Source organism: Bombina bombina, chromosome 1 (assembly GCF_027579735.1).
Source record: "Bombina bombina isolate aBomBom1 chromosome 1, aBomBom1.pri, whole genome shotgun sequence".
Classification (NCBI taxonomy): Eukaryota; Metazoa; Chordata; class Amphibia; order Anura; family Bombinatoridae; genus Bombina; species Bombina bombina.
In genome coordinates this window covers 1,228,059,564-1,228,076,123 of record NC_069499.1, presented here as the reverse complement: position 1 = coordinate 1,228,076,123, position 16,560 = coordinate 1,228,059,564, and the positions used below count along the sequence as shown (strand labels likewise).

The following is a 16,560-nucleotide window of genomic DNA, read 5'->3' as shown; positions in this document are numbered from 1 at the left end:
ATCAAGAACCATACATAGTGAGATAAACAGCTCTCAAACTAAAAGTTTCCTTTTTTAAATTGTTTGAGGGACCTCACAGTACTGACAAGACGTCTTAGAAAATCTCAATGAGCGGAGAGCTTTAGATCATTGGGACCTAAGTCTTGTTTATTACTAGAGACAACAATGTATTATAAATTCCCAACTTCCAAAAGTAAATCTCTCATTTTTCTACAAAGAAAAATTGACTGATACACTCAACACAAGAAAATGTTGTTCATATTTAAGAGATTATCACATCTCCCCATTTATGCAGCCAGCTAAGACTCCTTCAAGAGCATAGATCCCAATATATTTAGCTATATCCTGCATTATAGTGGAGACAAGGTGTGTTTTTTTTACATATGTCCCATCATTCCTTTGCCATAGTAACAACAAGGTCGAGCCTGCTGTTTATTTAGGGTTTGCGCCAGTATGCCAATTAGCTTTGTACAGTACATCTACAAGTATGGGTAAAATCCCTGTCCCCCAATATATTCTAGCACAGATGTATAACTAGTACCCAAATATGCATTATAGGCAATTTTGTATGCCTTTCCATTTATCTTGCTTACTCACTGATTTTCCTACATAAATAGAAAAATAAACATGTATTGCCTTCGTTATTCTGTTATCAGTTTGTTGTCACTCTCAATAAACCAATCATATGAATAATATATGAATAATATCAGTGGAGGCTCTTCCATATGAGCACAGCCACACGTGAACCCTCCTGAAAAAAAGAAAGAAAATAAAAAAATGTGGCTGAATAAATATAATTTCTCCAATAGCCCCCCCTATTGAAAAAATTATATTTATTCAGCCAAAAAAAGGTTCCAGTCTACTGTCCAGTTTAAAAAAAAAAATCTGCTGTCAGCATTTATCGATGTGTGGCAGACATGATTCGCTATAACGGATCATGTCTGTCCGCACCATGATAAATTTACCCCACAGTGTCTGCCGGAATTTGTCAGTTTACTTCTGTTCTACTGCGATAGGTAGAATGACTCATGAACCTTCATTCAATAAAACACCTTTGTGAAACTAATATCTCACAGAAAAATTCACCTCTGAATCACAACCTCCCTCTATTAAACAGTCCACTCTAATATATGCAAAAACAACTTGAAAACAGCTAAAGTAAATTAAAAGAAAAATTAAGTAAAAGAGACAACATCATTAGTGATGCAGTTGCAAAACACGAATGTGAGATGCTTCATGGGGGAAATAGTCTTCTGCGTGCTGGACCAAGGTGAAGGTAAAAATCTGTTCACACATTGCTGTTATACAGTGTGTGGGGAAACCAGACGTGGACTCCTTGCACACATGCCCTAGAGAGATGCAACTGCACCTCACTGGCGAGGCCCAAGGGAGGCCGAAACTTATGTCTCGGGTTTGTTGTTTTCTCTTGTTCAGAGAAGAATTGCCTGGTATTTCGGTGCTGGACTGTCATTGGGCACCATCAGACTGATATGCTACAGGATATTTTTTCTCTGTGAAAGGGCATAGTGTGTTAAAAGAGACTGCACACTGAGTGGTACTGGCCTTGTGAACAAGCACAGAATTTTTTCTAGCTTATGTTCTGTCTGTTGAGTGTGTCTCTATTTTTATGTTTTAATGCAAATTCATTCTGTTATCAGTTTGTTGTCACTCTCAATAAACCAATCATATGAATAATATATGAATAATATCAGTGGAGGCTCTTCCATATGAGCACAGCCACACGTGAACCCTCCTGAAAAAAAGAAAGAAAATAAAAAAATGTGGCTGAATAAATATAATTTCTCCAATAGCCCCCCCCTATTGAAAAAATTATATTTATTCAGCCAAAAAAAGGTTCCAGTCTACTGTCCAGTTTAAAAAAAAAAATCCCTTTTTTTTAACCGCACGTGCGGTAGAGAGGTATAGCCTGCCATAGCCCTTTGCACATTTTTTCTATGTGCCTGCTATGCCGCCCATAACAGAGCCTATACCTTTGCTAATCGCACAATTTTCAGTGTGCGAGTTGGGCCATTTCTATGGGCGGGCAGCAGGGGGAGCACCCAAGGCTAGGAACTAACTACAAGTCCCATAATGCATAGCCATTACTTAGCCAATGAGAGAGCGGTCTGGTCTGGGAAGGAGGGGCTGCAGACTTGCTCGCGCGTGTGGAACAGAAACACTGGCACTGCTAATCAAGGTAGTATGTCTCCATTTAAAGCCAATACCTGCTTGAATGACCTATTTCAGTCTCCGTTATTCTCCCTGATTGGCTACACTGAACTGCTCTGTCCTACTTTATCATCATATCTACTTAGGCAAAAACTCACTCCAGATCTTATTACAGCATAAAGATAGAGAGTGTAGACTGCAACAGCAGCAAGTAGAGCAGTTCAGTGTGGCCGATCAGGGAGAATTACACCAGTGAAGATTTCTAAGATGGAAAATGTGTGGTATAATTCTTGAATTTTATGCACCACCACCACCTGCTGGCTGCAAGTAATATAGCAAGCAATATAATATAATATTATGATTGTGTGTGTGTGTGTGTGTGTGTGTGTGTACTATATCCTATAATATAAAAGGCCAAGTGTGTTTGTCTGAAGCTTTCATGTGCAGTAGAGACAACACAAGGACAAACACACCTGGCCTTACCTGACAGGCTGTTTGCGGTGGTGGGGCGAAAGTGGGCGTGGCCGGACTGGAGCATGGGCGTGGCCGGATGTGACCAGGTATGGTCAGGTGCGTGGTCAGGCGTGGCAAGGGCGTGGTTGGTGCGAGAGAGAGGGGAGAGAAATAGAGAGAGAGGGGGAGAGACAAAAAGAAATAGGAAAGAGCTAAAGAGAGGGGGGAGAGAGAGCAAAATAGAGGGAAGAGAGAGCAAAAGATAGGGGGAGAGAGAGAGAGCAAAAGAGAAGGGGAGTGAGAAAATAAGAGGGGGAAAGAGAGAGAGCAAAAGAGAGGGGAAGAGAGAGAGCAAAAGGGAGGGGGGAGAGAGAGCAAAATAAGAGAGGGGGAAAGAGAGGGGGGAGAGAGAGCAAGAGAGAGCAAGAGAGAGCGGAAGAAAGAGAGCAAAAGAGAGGGATGGAGAGAGAGCAAAAGAGAGGGGGGAGAGAGAGAAAAGAGAGGGGAAAGAGCAAAATAGAGGGAAGAGAGAGAAAAAGAGAGGGGGGAGAGAGCAATAGAGAGGGGGAGAGAGAGCAATAGAAAGGGGGAGAGAGAGAAAAAGAGAGGGGGGGAGAGAGAGAGCAAAAGAGAGGGGGAGAGAGAGCAAAAGAGAGGGGTGGAGAGAGAGAGAGAGAGAGAGTAAAAGAGAGGGGAGAGAGACAGAGCAAAAGAGAGGGGGGAGAGAGAGAGCAAAAGAGAGGGGGGAGAGAGAGAGCAAAAGAGAGGGATGGAGAGAGAGAGCAAAAAAAGGGGGAGAGAGACACAGCAAAAGAGAGGGGGGAGAGAGAGCACAAAAGAGAGGGGGAGAGAGAGCGCAAAATAGAGGGGGAGAGAGCACAAAAGAGAGGGGGGAGAAAAGAGTGCAAAAGAGAGGGGGAGAGAGAGCGCAAAAGAGATGGGGAGAGTGCAAAAGAAAGGGGGAGAGAGTGCGCAAAAGAGAGGGGTAGAGAGAGAGCGCAAAAGAGAGGGGGAGAGAGAGAGCGCTCAAAAGAGAGAGAATGCAAAAGAGAGGGGGGAGAGTGAGAGCACAAAAGAGGGGGGAGAGAGAGGGCACAAAAGAGAGGGGGAGAGAGAGCATGCAAAACAGAGGGGGGAGAGAGAGAGCAAAAGAGAGGGGGAGAGAGCGCAAAAGAGAGGGGGAGAGAGCGCAAAAGAGAGGGGGAGAGAGAGCAAAAGAGAAGGGGGGAAGAGAGAGCAAAAGATAGGGGGGAGAGAGAGAGCAAAAAAGAGAGGGGGAGAGAGCACAAAGAGAGGGGGAGAGAGAGCAAAAGAGAGGGGGGAAAGAGAGATCAAAAAAGAGAGGGGGAGAGAGCACAAAGAGAGGGGGAGAGAGCACAAAAGAGAGGCAGGCAGAGAGAGAGAGCAAGAGGTGGGACTGCTGTACTGCAAAAAATGGCCCTTGTAAGTGGGAATTGTGAAAAAAACTAGGCTGATATTTTACCACATAGGTATTTAATACATTTTTAGTGTGATTCATTTTGTAATATATATATATATATATATATATATATATTGAATATACAGTGTGTGTGTGTATATATATATATATATATATATATATTTTACATAACTGGTCTGTGAACCTCCATTTGAATAACCCACGAGCCGCCACTGAATAATATATGAATAAACTCAAAATTCAAAAGCCCAACACAATGTAACCAATATTTTGAAAATCTACAAAATAGAAGAAAGACAAGTGCACTGGGGGTGCACCTAGTGCAATACGTTTTTAACTTTCTATCCCTGAAAGTAATATTGGAAACACACTCCCGTGATTTCACCTCAAACGTTATGAGGTATGTGCGATGCCCATGTAATAAAATTACAGCTGGTTCTCTTCAGATAGATGATCACTCTGGATCCTGGTGTCCCTTCAGATGTGAAGTTGGCAGTATATGTACACCTTAGTTCAGAGGCTTCTGTTACACAATCAAGGGAAGGGGCAAACCGCTGAACAAATGTCTCCAAGGTGTATTATAAAACATCAAGTGTCAAAGTGGCATTTAACAGATAATCAATGCAGCAGACCCTCTTAGAGCTATATATATATATATATATATATATATATATATATATATATATATATATATATATATAATGTGTGTGTGTGTGTGTTTCAGAATGCTGTAAAATATATATCCATCCTTACAATATAGTTTCAATAGCAAAACTGCTTCTAGTATTGCTGTTTTCTTCTTAAACAGGGAGAGTCCACAGCTGCATTCATTACTTTTGAGAAATACAGAACCAGGAGGAGGCAGAGACACCCCAGCCAAAGCCTTAAATACCTCTCCGAATTCCCTCATCCCCCAGTCATTCTTTGCCTTTCGTCACAGGAGGTTGGCAGAGAAGTGTCGGAAGTTAATAGAGTTGTCTCTTATGGAGGGTAGTACTCTTCAAAATGGGACTGGAGTTTTAAGTAGTCCTGTCAGCCTCTCAGTGAGAGCATGGATGAAAGTTAGAGTCAGGAGATGCAGGGAGAGTCTTTCTGTGAAACCATCCCAACTCATATTAACAGCTCAATAAGCAATCAGCGTCCAGAGTCCATGTCAGAAGTGATGCTACTATCTGTCAAACATAGATTCCGGGAAGATCATTTGATTTTACTTACATTGTGGATGTTATGTATATGTTAGAAGACAGGGTCTCAGTGGGATTCCTTTATCTTTATGTAATCAAGGGTTAATATCTCCTGAGGGGGGTTATTGAGCAGTGGGGGACTTTAATCATGTTTGTTATGTGATTCTGTCTGCTTATGTGTAGAAATGTTGGGGCTCATGGCTATTATGGAATGTACAATTTTTTAGAGTTGCGCAGTTCTTGTGGACCGGTGTGCTTTTCTTTGGCCTACATGTCGAGCTACGCAGTTCTTGTGGACTGGCGTGCTTTTCTTTGGCCTACATGTCTGGCGTGTACACGTTTTCATTCTCCTTTCTTTGTATCGTGACCGAGTGGTGGTGGAGAGGAACTGTTTATCTGCTTGTCTGGTTCATAGGAGGTGATGAGTGCCCCAGTCATTGGGGGGTGAGGTGCCAGTTATTTTTGTCCAAATTTGTCTGGTCAAGTGATGGAGGATTCTGATTTTTTAGAGGAGGATTTTTCTGACTCCTGCTTAGATTGTATGGAGGCCCGGTTAATCCAGCCCAATCATTTATGTTCCATATGCCATAATAGAGTGCTCTTTTCTCCCTCTGGGGAGAGATTGGAGACCGCTGTGCCATCTGCCTCTGAGGATTCTGTGTCCCGTGAGGCGCGTTCCCTGGAATTTTCTGTTCCTAGGCAAGCAGTTGTCCCGAATTCTGTTACCCCTTCTCTAGAAGGAAGCTTCTTTCCACCAGAGGTTGCTAATCGGTTGCACATGGCGATATTAGTGGCACTGGCACATTTACAGCTTCTTGTGGGCCGCCAGCCGAGAGCTTATCCGTGTCCTTTTTTACTGACGGCTCCTTCCTCTAGGGGAGCGGTTCCCTCTGAGGCTTCAGGGGGACAGCCAGCTGGATTGGGACCTTCAGATGCCCCGCCGGAGATGAGTTTTGCCTTTCAAGTCAGTCTGACACACTTGCGTGTATTGCTGCGGCAGGTACTGGAGGCTTGAGAGGATTTTAGTCTTCATTTGCCTCTGGATCCTCAGTCTTATGATTCTAATGTCGAACAGCGCTAGACGAGGGGAGGGATGTGAATCCTACTCCTGATTGTCTTTTGTTTGTGTATCTGATCCCAGTTCTGAGCTCTTGAGGAATCCGGTCTCTGACAGACTGGCCCTGTTAGTATTTATATTCCTTTGGCGTTTTGACTGTGGGTGCTGCCTGCTTTATTTTGATCCGGTTAGGATATGTTTCTTTTTTTCCTTTTGGAAATTATTTTCTTCTCTGGGATTAGGATACTAGCGATTTTATGGTTGCAATGGTTGTTGCTTCCGGCGGAAGTCACACACAAAAAAAGAATGGTAAGACAATGTTTTAGCCTTAGAGCTTATTTATCTGTTGTTTGCCTGTTTAGTCTAGCCCTGCTAGGGGTTGGGACTTTCAGTTAGGCTCTTGAACACTTCATTGTACCCTGGTTTGCAGGCTGGTCCTGGTTGGGTACTAGTCACTCTGTTCTTTTGAGGTTTATATCCGACATGTTGTATCCTTGTCAACAGGCTGGTCCTGTTTGAGTAGTAAGTTTACTTACTTCTTGTTAAGAGGTTGTTTTCTTGTATTTTCAAGTTATTGGAGGTCCTTCTTTCCTAGATGTCAGGCTGGTCCTAGTCTTCTTGATGGGCCTTCCGACGTTGGTTCGTACTCTAGCCTAAGTGTTTTGTCCCTGCATAGCTTGAATGGCTAGCTCCGTTTACGAATCTTGCTGTGGCAGTGTATTTGTTATTCCTGAGGTCCTTTGGACAGGAGCTGGAGTCCTCTCTTCTGAGGGGGATCAGATGACTGCTTGGAGATCTTCAGTACCTGTTGAGGGGGTGATGGTTCCCCTCTATTGGTACTCCTTTGTGGATCGAATTATCCTATTGTACTATCTCCTTCGCCAGTGCTTTCCTCTTCTTTTTGAGGTTTTCTGCCCCTTTTTGCTTCACCTTGTTTTTTGGGTAGGACTTCCGGTCCTCTGATTGAGGAGACCCGGTTCTTCTGGACCGTTTTTTCCTTGCAGTATCCTCCTTTTGATCCTTTTACTTGGGGATCTGGGGGATTGTTATGCAGTCTCTTGCCGTTGCCTATTAGGCATTTGTTAATTCCTTGTGCTATTGTTTTTTCGGGGATGATCCAGTTTGGATCTTTAGAGACTGTCATATTTCTCAATCAGGGATTAATTTACAAGGTTGGAGTTCTGTTCTCTTTTGGCTCCTTATTTTGTCTTCAGACTTAGTAGGTATTATCCTAGGAGCCCTTTGGGGCTAAGTGATCAGTCACTCGGATACATCTTGAGAGATCAGAGTTTGAGACCTAATGGGGTTTGGCAGTGATTGCATCAATTCTGGTGCAATTTTCATTCCAGGAGTATCTTGTGGTTGTTCCGCAAGGTTTCGGCCTTTGATCCAGCTCCTAATTTTGGGTGTCAGGATTTTTAACCTAGCCCTGGTCTTTGACTTGTCATTTGGTTGTTCTGTTCCCAGATTTTAATAGTCTTGGATATGTCCGGCGTCTGGAAGCAGGTTTGGTTTCCCAGGCTTGAGGAACTCTCCTTCTCCTTCTGAAGCAGTTCATTTCTCTCTTCTGGAGAGATTGAAGTTTTTCCTGGAAGTTGTTTGTGTGCTTCTACTGAGCACAATTTTTGTCTCCTCAGAAGCGTTTGTGCTCAGTGGAGTCCTTCATTTAGAGTGATCTCTATACTGGCTTGTTATGGTTCTAATTGATGGGCAGTTACCTTGTCCTCTTTCCATATTTTTGTTCTCCTACTTCTCTTGAAGTAGTTTTTTATCAGGAGTCCGGGTTGTGTCAGGCTGTGGTGCCATCAGAATGGGCCGCCTTTTTGTTCACGCCCATTTGCATTCAGTGTCCTCTATAAGCTTGGGTATTGATTTCCCAAAATTAATGAATGCAGCTGTGGACTCTCCCCATTTAAGAAGAAAATTTTAAATTATGCTTACCAGATAATTTTCTTTTTTTCTCACTGGGAGAGTCCACAGCTCCCCACCCGTGTTTTTTTTCATGGGGCGGCCTTAATTTTTGTTCTTTTGGCACATTTTTTTTACCCTGATATTTCTCCTACTGTTCCTTGTTCCCTTTGGGAGAATGACTTGGGGATGAGAGAAGTGGGGAAGGTATTTAAGCCTTTGGCTGGGGTGTCTTTGCCTCCTCCTGGTGGCCAGGTTCTGTATTTTCCAAAAGTAATGAATGCAGCCGTGGACTCTCCCCGTCAGAAGAAAAGAAAATTATCTTGTAAGCATAATTTTTTTTTTTTTCAGTGGCATAATTAAGTCTTTAGAAGCAATACACAACACCACCAGCTCTCTGACCAGGGATGGTGTTTGAATACTGGTGCATGGGCCCTCAGAGGATATGTGCATATGCCACACAAAAAACCCCAGTAATAACGTTTATTAGAAGCATTTTTTGCTGATGAAAGTATATTGCAAAATTGCTTGTATTTCAAATTATAATGCACCCACGCACATTTAATTTCTGACCTTTCTATCACTTTTAAGTTAAGAGTTATTAAAATGCTTTAAAACATAGTTTTCACTCATTACTCATTGTTGTACCTTTCTGTTCCAGGAAATAACAGAAAAAACTATTGAGCATTATTACCTGGAAATCGATATTGGTAGTCTGGGGGTGAGTATTTATATGAGGGTTTTAAATTTCACTTCTTATATTCTTAAAGGGACATTAAAGTGCAAAAAGAAAATGCTGTAATATGTAATATTTGCCTGTTCAACCCCTGCAAAGTAAGCTTTAGAGCAGCAGTGTACTGTTGGGAGCTAGCTGAACACATCTACTGAGTTAGCTTCCAGTAGTGCATTGCCACTGCTAAGCATATGTACATATGCTTTTTAACAAAGGATACCATATTAACAAAGTAATTTTGATATGCCAAAAATATCATCAATGTACGGCCACCAAATTACAGCACATCTGTAATCATCATGCAAATAATGCATTGGTGTAAACAAATTTGTCCTCAAATTCATGAAAATATTGGCATATGAAGCAGCGACAATTGTCCCCATCGCAGCCCCTTGCTTCTGAACAAAAAAACTATCGTAGAACAGGAAAAAGTTGAAATTCAAAACAAGCGCTAGTAGTTGCATAACAAAATTAATCTGCAGTCTACTCCGTAATCCACCAATATTTAATACAAATTATACAGCTCCCATGCCACTGGCATGTATAGTTACTTTGCAAGTATATGGAAGAATGCTGCAGTGTTACATTGGACTGTTACTGTTATGAGGTCTAGGTACTAATACCTGCAGCATGCCTCCTTGATTGAAGAGACGTGTGCTGTTGTTTGTTTGTTTAGTCCACAGACAATAAGGATAGCTAGCCACAGTCATAAAGTTATTATAAAATCTATTGTTTTGCACTTGTTATCTGTTAATGTCACTTAGGAACAGATATGTAGCATAGTTAGCCTTGATAGGTCATCAGGGTAAATCTAACGTACACAACATTACATGTTGTTCAATTTTCAGACCTACATTACGTGAAAGGGGGTAAAGTAAAAAATAAAAATATATTAAAGAGTTGCTTCATTATGTATAACTAAACATTTTATATAAAAATCTCAAGGTGTTTATTGTCCTGTATGGCTATTTCTAAGAGCATGAGATATACTATTTTTAAAACCAAAGAAAGAATTTGAATATTCTAACCAATTGTTAATTATGCTGCTTATTACTGACAGCAAATTAATTTTGAAACTTTAACCCCTTCACTGCTGGGAATTTCAGAGAAAAATTTACCCAAAGTACTGGAGAATTTTTAGCATTTTTTTGCTATTGCTCCATTTAAACCGAAACAGAGCCTTTGGGTTTTAATTTTTCTATCAAAACTAAATATGTTTTAAGTAGACAACCATTTTGGTATATTTTATACCGCCATTTTGCCGCCAAATGCGACCATATAAAAAAATTTGGTCAAGGGACAGTATACTGTAAAACAGTTTTTCCATAAAACATAATTTATGTAAGAACTTACCTGATAAATGCATTTCTTTCATATTAGCAAGAGTCCATGAGCTAGTGACGTATGGGATATACATTCCTACCAAGAGGGGCAAAGTTTCCCAAACCTCAAAATGCCTATAAATACACCCCTCACCACACCCACAAATCAGTTTAACGCATAGCCAAGAAGTGGGGTGATAAGACAAAAGTGTGAAAGCATAAAAAATAAGGAATTGGAATAATTGTGCTTTATACAAAAAAATCATAACCACCACAAAAAGGGTGGGCCTCATGGACTCTTGCTAATATGAAAGAAATGAATTTATCAGGTAAGTTCTTACATAAATTATGTTTTCTTTCATGTAATTAGCAAGAGTCCATGAGCTAGTGACGTATGGGATAATGACTACCCAAGATGTGGATCTTCCACGCAAGAGTCACTAGAGAGGGAGGGATAAAATAAAGACAGCCAATTCCGCTGAAAATAATCCACACCCAAAATAAAATTTAAATCTTATAATGAAAAAAACTGAAATTATAAGCAGAAGAATCAAACTGAAACAGCTGCCTGAAGTACTTTTCTACCAAAAACTGCTTCAGAAGAAGAAAACACATAAAAATGGTAGAATTTAGTAAAAGTATGCAAAGAAGACCAAGTTGCTGCTTTGCAAATCTGATCAACCGAAGCTTCATTCCTAAACGCCCAGGAAGTAGAAACTGACCTAGTAGAATGAGCTGTAATCCTTTGAGGCGGAGTTTTACCCGACTCGAAATAAGCATGATGAATTAAAGATTTTAACCAAGATGCCAAAGAAATGGCAGAGGCCTTCTGACCTTTCCTAGAACCGGAAAAGATAACAAATAGACTAGAAGTCTTTCGGAAATTCTTAGTAGCTTCAACATAATATCTCAAAGCTCTAACTACATCCAAAGAATGCAATGATCTCTCCTTAGAATTCTTAGGATTAGGACACAATGAAGGAACCACAATTTCTCTACTAATGTTGTTAGAATTCACAACCTTAGGTAAAAATTTAAAAGAAGTTCGCAACACCGCCTTATCCTGATGAAAAATCAGAAAAGGAGACTCACAAGAAAGAGCAGATAATTCAGAAACTCTTATAGCAGAAGAGATGGCCAAAAGAAACAAAACTTTCCAAGAAAGTAATTTAATGTCCAATGAATGCATAGGTTCAAACAGAGGAGCTTGAAGAGCCCCCAGAACCAAATTCAAACTCCAAGGAGGAGAAATTGACTTAATGACAGGTTTTATACGAACCAAAGCTTGTACAAAACAATGAATATCAGGAAGATTAGCAATCTTTCTGTGAAAAAGAACAGAAAGAGCAGAGATTTGTCCTTTCAAGGAACTTGCAGACAAACCTTTATCCAAACCATCCTGAAGAAACTGTAAAATTCTCGGAATTCTAAAAGAATGCCAGGAAAAATGATGAGAAAGACACCAAGAAATGTAAGTCTTCCAGACTCTATAATATATCTTCCTAGATACAGATTTACGAGCCTGTAACATAGTATTAATCACAGAGTCAGAGAAACCTCTTTGACTAAGAATCAAGCGTTCAATCTCCATACCTTTAAATTTAAGGATTTGAGATCCTGATGGTAAAAAGGACCTTGCGATAGAAGGTCTGGTCTTAACGGAAGAGTCCACGGTTGGCAAGAGGCCATCCGGACAAGATCCGCATACCAAAACCTGTGAGGCCATGCTGGAGCCACCAGCAGAACAAATGAGCATTCCTTCAGAATCTTGGAGATTACTCTTGGAAGAAGAACTAGAGGCGGAAAGATATAGGCAGGATGATACTTCCAAGGAAGTGACAATGCATCCACTGCTTCCGCCTGAGGATCCCTGGATCTGGACAGATACCTGGGAAGTTTCTTGTTTAGATGAGAAGCCATCAGATCTATTTCTGGAAGTCCCCACATTTGAACAATCTGAAGAAATACCTCTGGGTGAAGAGACCATTCGCCCGGATGTAACGTTTGGCGACTGAGATAATCCGCTTCCCAATTGTCTATACCTGGGATATGAACCGCAGAAACTAGACAGGAGCTGGTTTCCGCCCATACCAGTATTCGAGATACTTCTTTCATAGCCAGAGGACTGTGAGTCCCTCCTTGATGATTGATGTATGCCACAGTTGTGACATTGTCTGTCTGAAAACAAATGAACGATTCTCTCTTTAGAAGAGGCCATGACTGAAGAGCTCTGAAAATTGCACAGAGTTCCAAAATATTGATTGGTAATCTCACCTCCTGAGATTCCCAAACCCCTTGTGCTGTCAGAGACCCCCAAACTGCTCCCCAATCTGTCAGACTTGCATCTGTTGAAATTACAGTCCAGGTCGGAAGAACAAAAGAAGCCCCCTGAACTAAACGATGGTGATCTGTCCACCACGTCAGAGAGTGTCGTACAATCGGTTTCAAAGATATTAATTGAGATATCTTTGTGTAATCCCTGCACCACTGGTTCAGCATACAGAGCTGAAGAGGTCGCATGTGAAAACGAGCAAAGGGGATCGCGTCCGATGCAGCAGTCATAAGACCTAGAATTTCCATGCATAAGGCTACCGAAAGGAATGATTGTGATTGAAGGTTTCGACAAGCTGAGATCAATTTTAGACGTCTCTTGTCTGTCAGAGACAGAGTCATGGACACTGAATCTATCTGGAAACCTAAAAAGGTTACCCTTGTCTGAGGAATCAATGAACTTTTCGGTAAATTGATCCTCCAACCATGATCTTGAAGAAACAACACAAGTCAATTCGTATGAGATTCTGCTAAATGTGAAGACTGAGCAAGTACCAAGATATTGTCCAAATAAGGAAATACCACAATACCCTGTTCTCTGATTACAGACAGAAGGGCACCGAGAACCTTTGTAAAAATTCTTGGAGCTGTTGCTAGGCCAAACAGCAGAGCCACAAACTGGTAATGCTTGTCTAGGAAAGAGAATCTCAGAAACTGATAGTGATCTGGATGAATCGGAATATGCAGATATGCATCCTGTAAATCTATTGTGGACATATAATGCCCTTGCTGAACAAAAGGCAGGATAGTCCTTATAGTTACCATTTTGAATGTTGGTATCCTTACATAACGATTCAATATTTTTAGATCCAGAACTGGTCTGAAGGAATTCTCCTTCTTTGGATGAAGAGATTTGATTAAAACCCCAGCCCCTGTTCCAGAACTGGAACTGGCATAATTACTCCAGCCAACTCTAGATCTGAAACACATTTCAGAAATGCTAGAGCCTTCGCTGGATATACTGGGACACGGGAAAGAAAAAATCTCTTTGCAGGAGGCCTTATCTTGAAGCCAATTCTGTACCCTTCTGAAACAATGTTCTGAATCCAAAGATTGTAAATTGAATTGATCCAAATTTCTTTGAAAAATCGTAATCTGCCCCCTACCAGCTGGGCTGGAATGAGGGCCGCACCTTCATGTGGACTTGGGAGCTGGCTTTGGTTTTCTAAAAGGCTTGGATTTATTCCAGACTGGAGATGGTTTCCAAACTGATACCGCTCCTGTGGGTGAAGGATCAGGCTTTTGTTCCTTATTGTGACGAAAGGAACGAAAACGATTATTAGACCTAAATTTACCTTTAGATTTTTTATCCTGTGGTAAAAAAGTTCCTTTCCCTCCAGTAACAGTTGAGATAATAGAATCCAACTGAGAACCAAATAATTTATTACCCTGGAAAGAAAGGGAAAGCAAAGTTGACTTAGAAGACATATCAGCATTCCAAGTTTTAAGCCATAAAGCTCTTCTAGCTAAAATAGCTAGAGACATATACCTGACATCAACTCTAATGATATCAAAGATGGCATCACAAATAAAGTTATTAGCATGTTGAAGAAGATTAACAATGCTATGAGAATTATGATCTGTTACTTGTTGCGCTAAAGCTTCTAACCAAAAAGTTGAAGCTGCAGCAACATCTGCTAAAGATATAGCAGGTCTAAGAAGATTACCTGAACATAAGTAAGCTTTTCTTAGAAAGGATTCAATCTTCCTATCTAAAGGATCCTTAAAGGAAGTACTATCTGCCGTAGGAATAGTAGTACGTTTAGCAAGAGTAGAGACAGCCCCATCAACCTTAGGGATTTTGTCCCAAAACTCTAATCTGTCAGATGGCACAGGATATAATTGCTTAAAACGTTTAGAAGGAGTAAATGAATTACCCAAATTATTCAATTCCCTGGAGATTACTTCAGAAATAGCATCAGGGACAGGAAAAACTTCTGGAATAACTACAGGAGATTTAAAAACCTTATTTAAACGTTTAGATTTAGTATCAAGAGGACCAGAATCCTCTATTTCTAATGCAATTAAGACTTCTTTAAGTAAAGAACGAATAAATTCCATTTTGAATAAATATGAAGATTTATCAGCATCAACCTCTGAGACAGAATCCTCTGAACCAGAGGAACCATTATCAGAATCAGAATGATGATGTTCATTTAAAAATTCATCTGAAAAATGAGAAGTTTTAAAAGACCTTTTACGTTTACTAGAAGGAGAAATAACAGACATAGCCTTCTTAATGGATTTAGAAACAAAATCTCTTATGTTAACAGGAACACTCTGAGTATTAGATGTTGACGGAACAGCAACAGGTAATGTAACATTACTAAAGGAAATATTATCTGCATTAACAAGTTTGTCATGACATTCATTACAAACAACAGCTGGAGGAACAGATACCACAAGTTTACAGCAGATACACTTAACTTTGGTAGATCCAGCACCAGGCAGCGTTTTTCCAGAAGTATCTTCTGACTCAGTGTCAATCTGGGACATCTTGCAATATGTAATAGAAAAAACAACATATAAAGCAAAATTGATCAAATTCCTTAAATGACAGTTTCAGGAATGGGAAAAAATGCCAGTGAACAAGCTTCTAGCAACCAGAAGCAATAAATAATGAGACTTAAATAATGTGGAGACAATAGTGACGCCCATATTTTTTAGCGCCAAAAAAGACGCCCACATTTTTTGGCGCCTAAATGCTTTTGGCGCCAAAAATGACGCCACATCCGGAACGCCGACACTTTTGGCGCAAAAAAACGTAAAAAATTACGCAACTTCCGGCGACACGTATGACGCCGGAAACAGAAAAAAAAATTGCGCCAAAAAAGTCAGCGCCAAAAATGACGCAATAAAATGAAGCATTTTCAGCCCCCGCGAGCCTAACAGCCCACAGGGAAAAAAGTCAAATTTTAAGGTAAAAAAAAATTGATTTATTCATATGCATTATCCCAAATATGAAACTGACTGTCTGAAATAAGGAACGTTGAACATCCTGAGTCAAGGCAAATAAATGTTTGAATACATATATTTAGAACTTTATATAAAAGTGCCCAACCATAGCTTAGAGTGTCACAGAAAATAAGACTTACTTACCCCAGCACACTCATCTACATGTAGTAGAAAGCCAAACCAGTACTGAAACGAGAATCAGTAGAGGTAATGGTATATATAAGAGTATATCGTCGATCTGAAAAGGGAGGTAAGAGATTAATCTCTACGACCGATAACAGAGAACCTATGAAATAGACCCCGTAGAAGGAGATCATTGAATTCAAATAGGCAATACTCTCCTCACATCCCTCTGACATTCACTGCACGCTGAGAGGAAAACCGGGCTCCAACCTGCTGCGGAGCGCATATCAACGTAGAATCTAGCACAAACTTACTTTTGTAAAACTGATTTGTGGGTGTGGTGAGGGGTGTATTTATAGGCATTTTGAGGTTTGGGAAACTTTGCCCCTCCTGGTAGGAATGTATATATATATATATATATATGTATGTATTTTCAATGTCTTGTTACTCACCCCTAGAAAATAAACTGCAGAGATTAGTCCACAACTGTCCTCTGTCCAGGAAAGAATCAGAGATACTTCCCTCGTGGTCCCTGATGATTGATATATGCCACTGCTGAAGCTTTGTCTGACTGAAAACACATATGAGACTCCCTTTCCAGCAGGGGACAGCTCTGAAGGGTCTTGAAAATTTCAGAGTTTAAAAACATTTATTGGTAAGCTCGCCTCCTGAGGAGACCAGACTCCCTGTGCTCTCTAAGACCCCCAGACTGCACCCCAGCCTGAAAAACTTGCATCTGTCGAGATCAGTCTAAATAGGAAGAAAAAAAGAAGCCCCCTGAATTATGGACTGATGATCCAGTCACCAAGCCAGGGATCCTCTGAGAAGCTACGTATGATTCCTGCACCATTGCCAAAGCATGCAAAGCTGAAGAGACCTCATAT

General features: G+C 40.7%; 1 protein-coding gene and 1 long non-coding RNA gene across 3 annotated transcripts in view; one reads left to right on the top strand and one right to left on the bottom strand.

The window, feature by feature from the left end:
- Window positions 1-16,560, top strand: part of LOC128647790 (receptor-interacting serine/threonine-protein kinase 2) — a 248,823-nt gene that overhangs the window by 138,180 nt on the left and 94,083 nt on the right. For both annotated transcript variants that reach the window (XM_053700516.1, XM_053700522.1), the window contains exon 9: window positions 8,874-8,933. In XM_053700516.1, coding sequence (XP_053556491.1) covers window positions 8,874-8,933 — 60 coding nt within the window. The remainder of the gene's footprint in view (window positions 1-8,873; window positions 8,934-16,560) is intronic.
- The window catches only part of LOC128647808 (uncharacterized), a 161,683-nt gene that overhangs the window by 82,021 nt on the left and 63,102 nt on the right, over window positions 1-16,560 (bottom strand). The window lies entirely within an intron of this gene.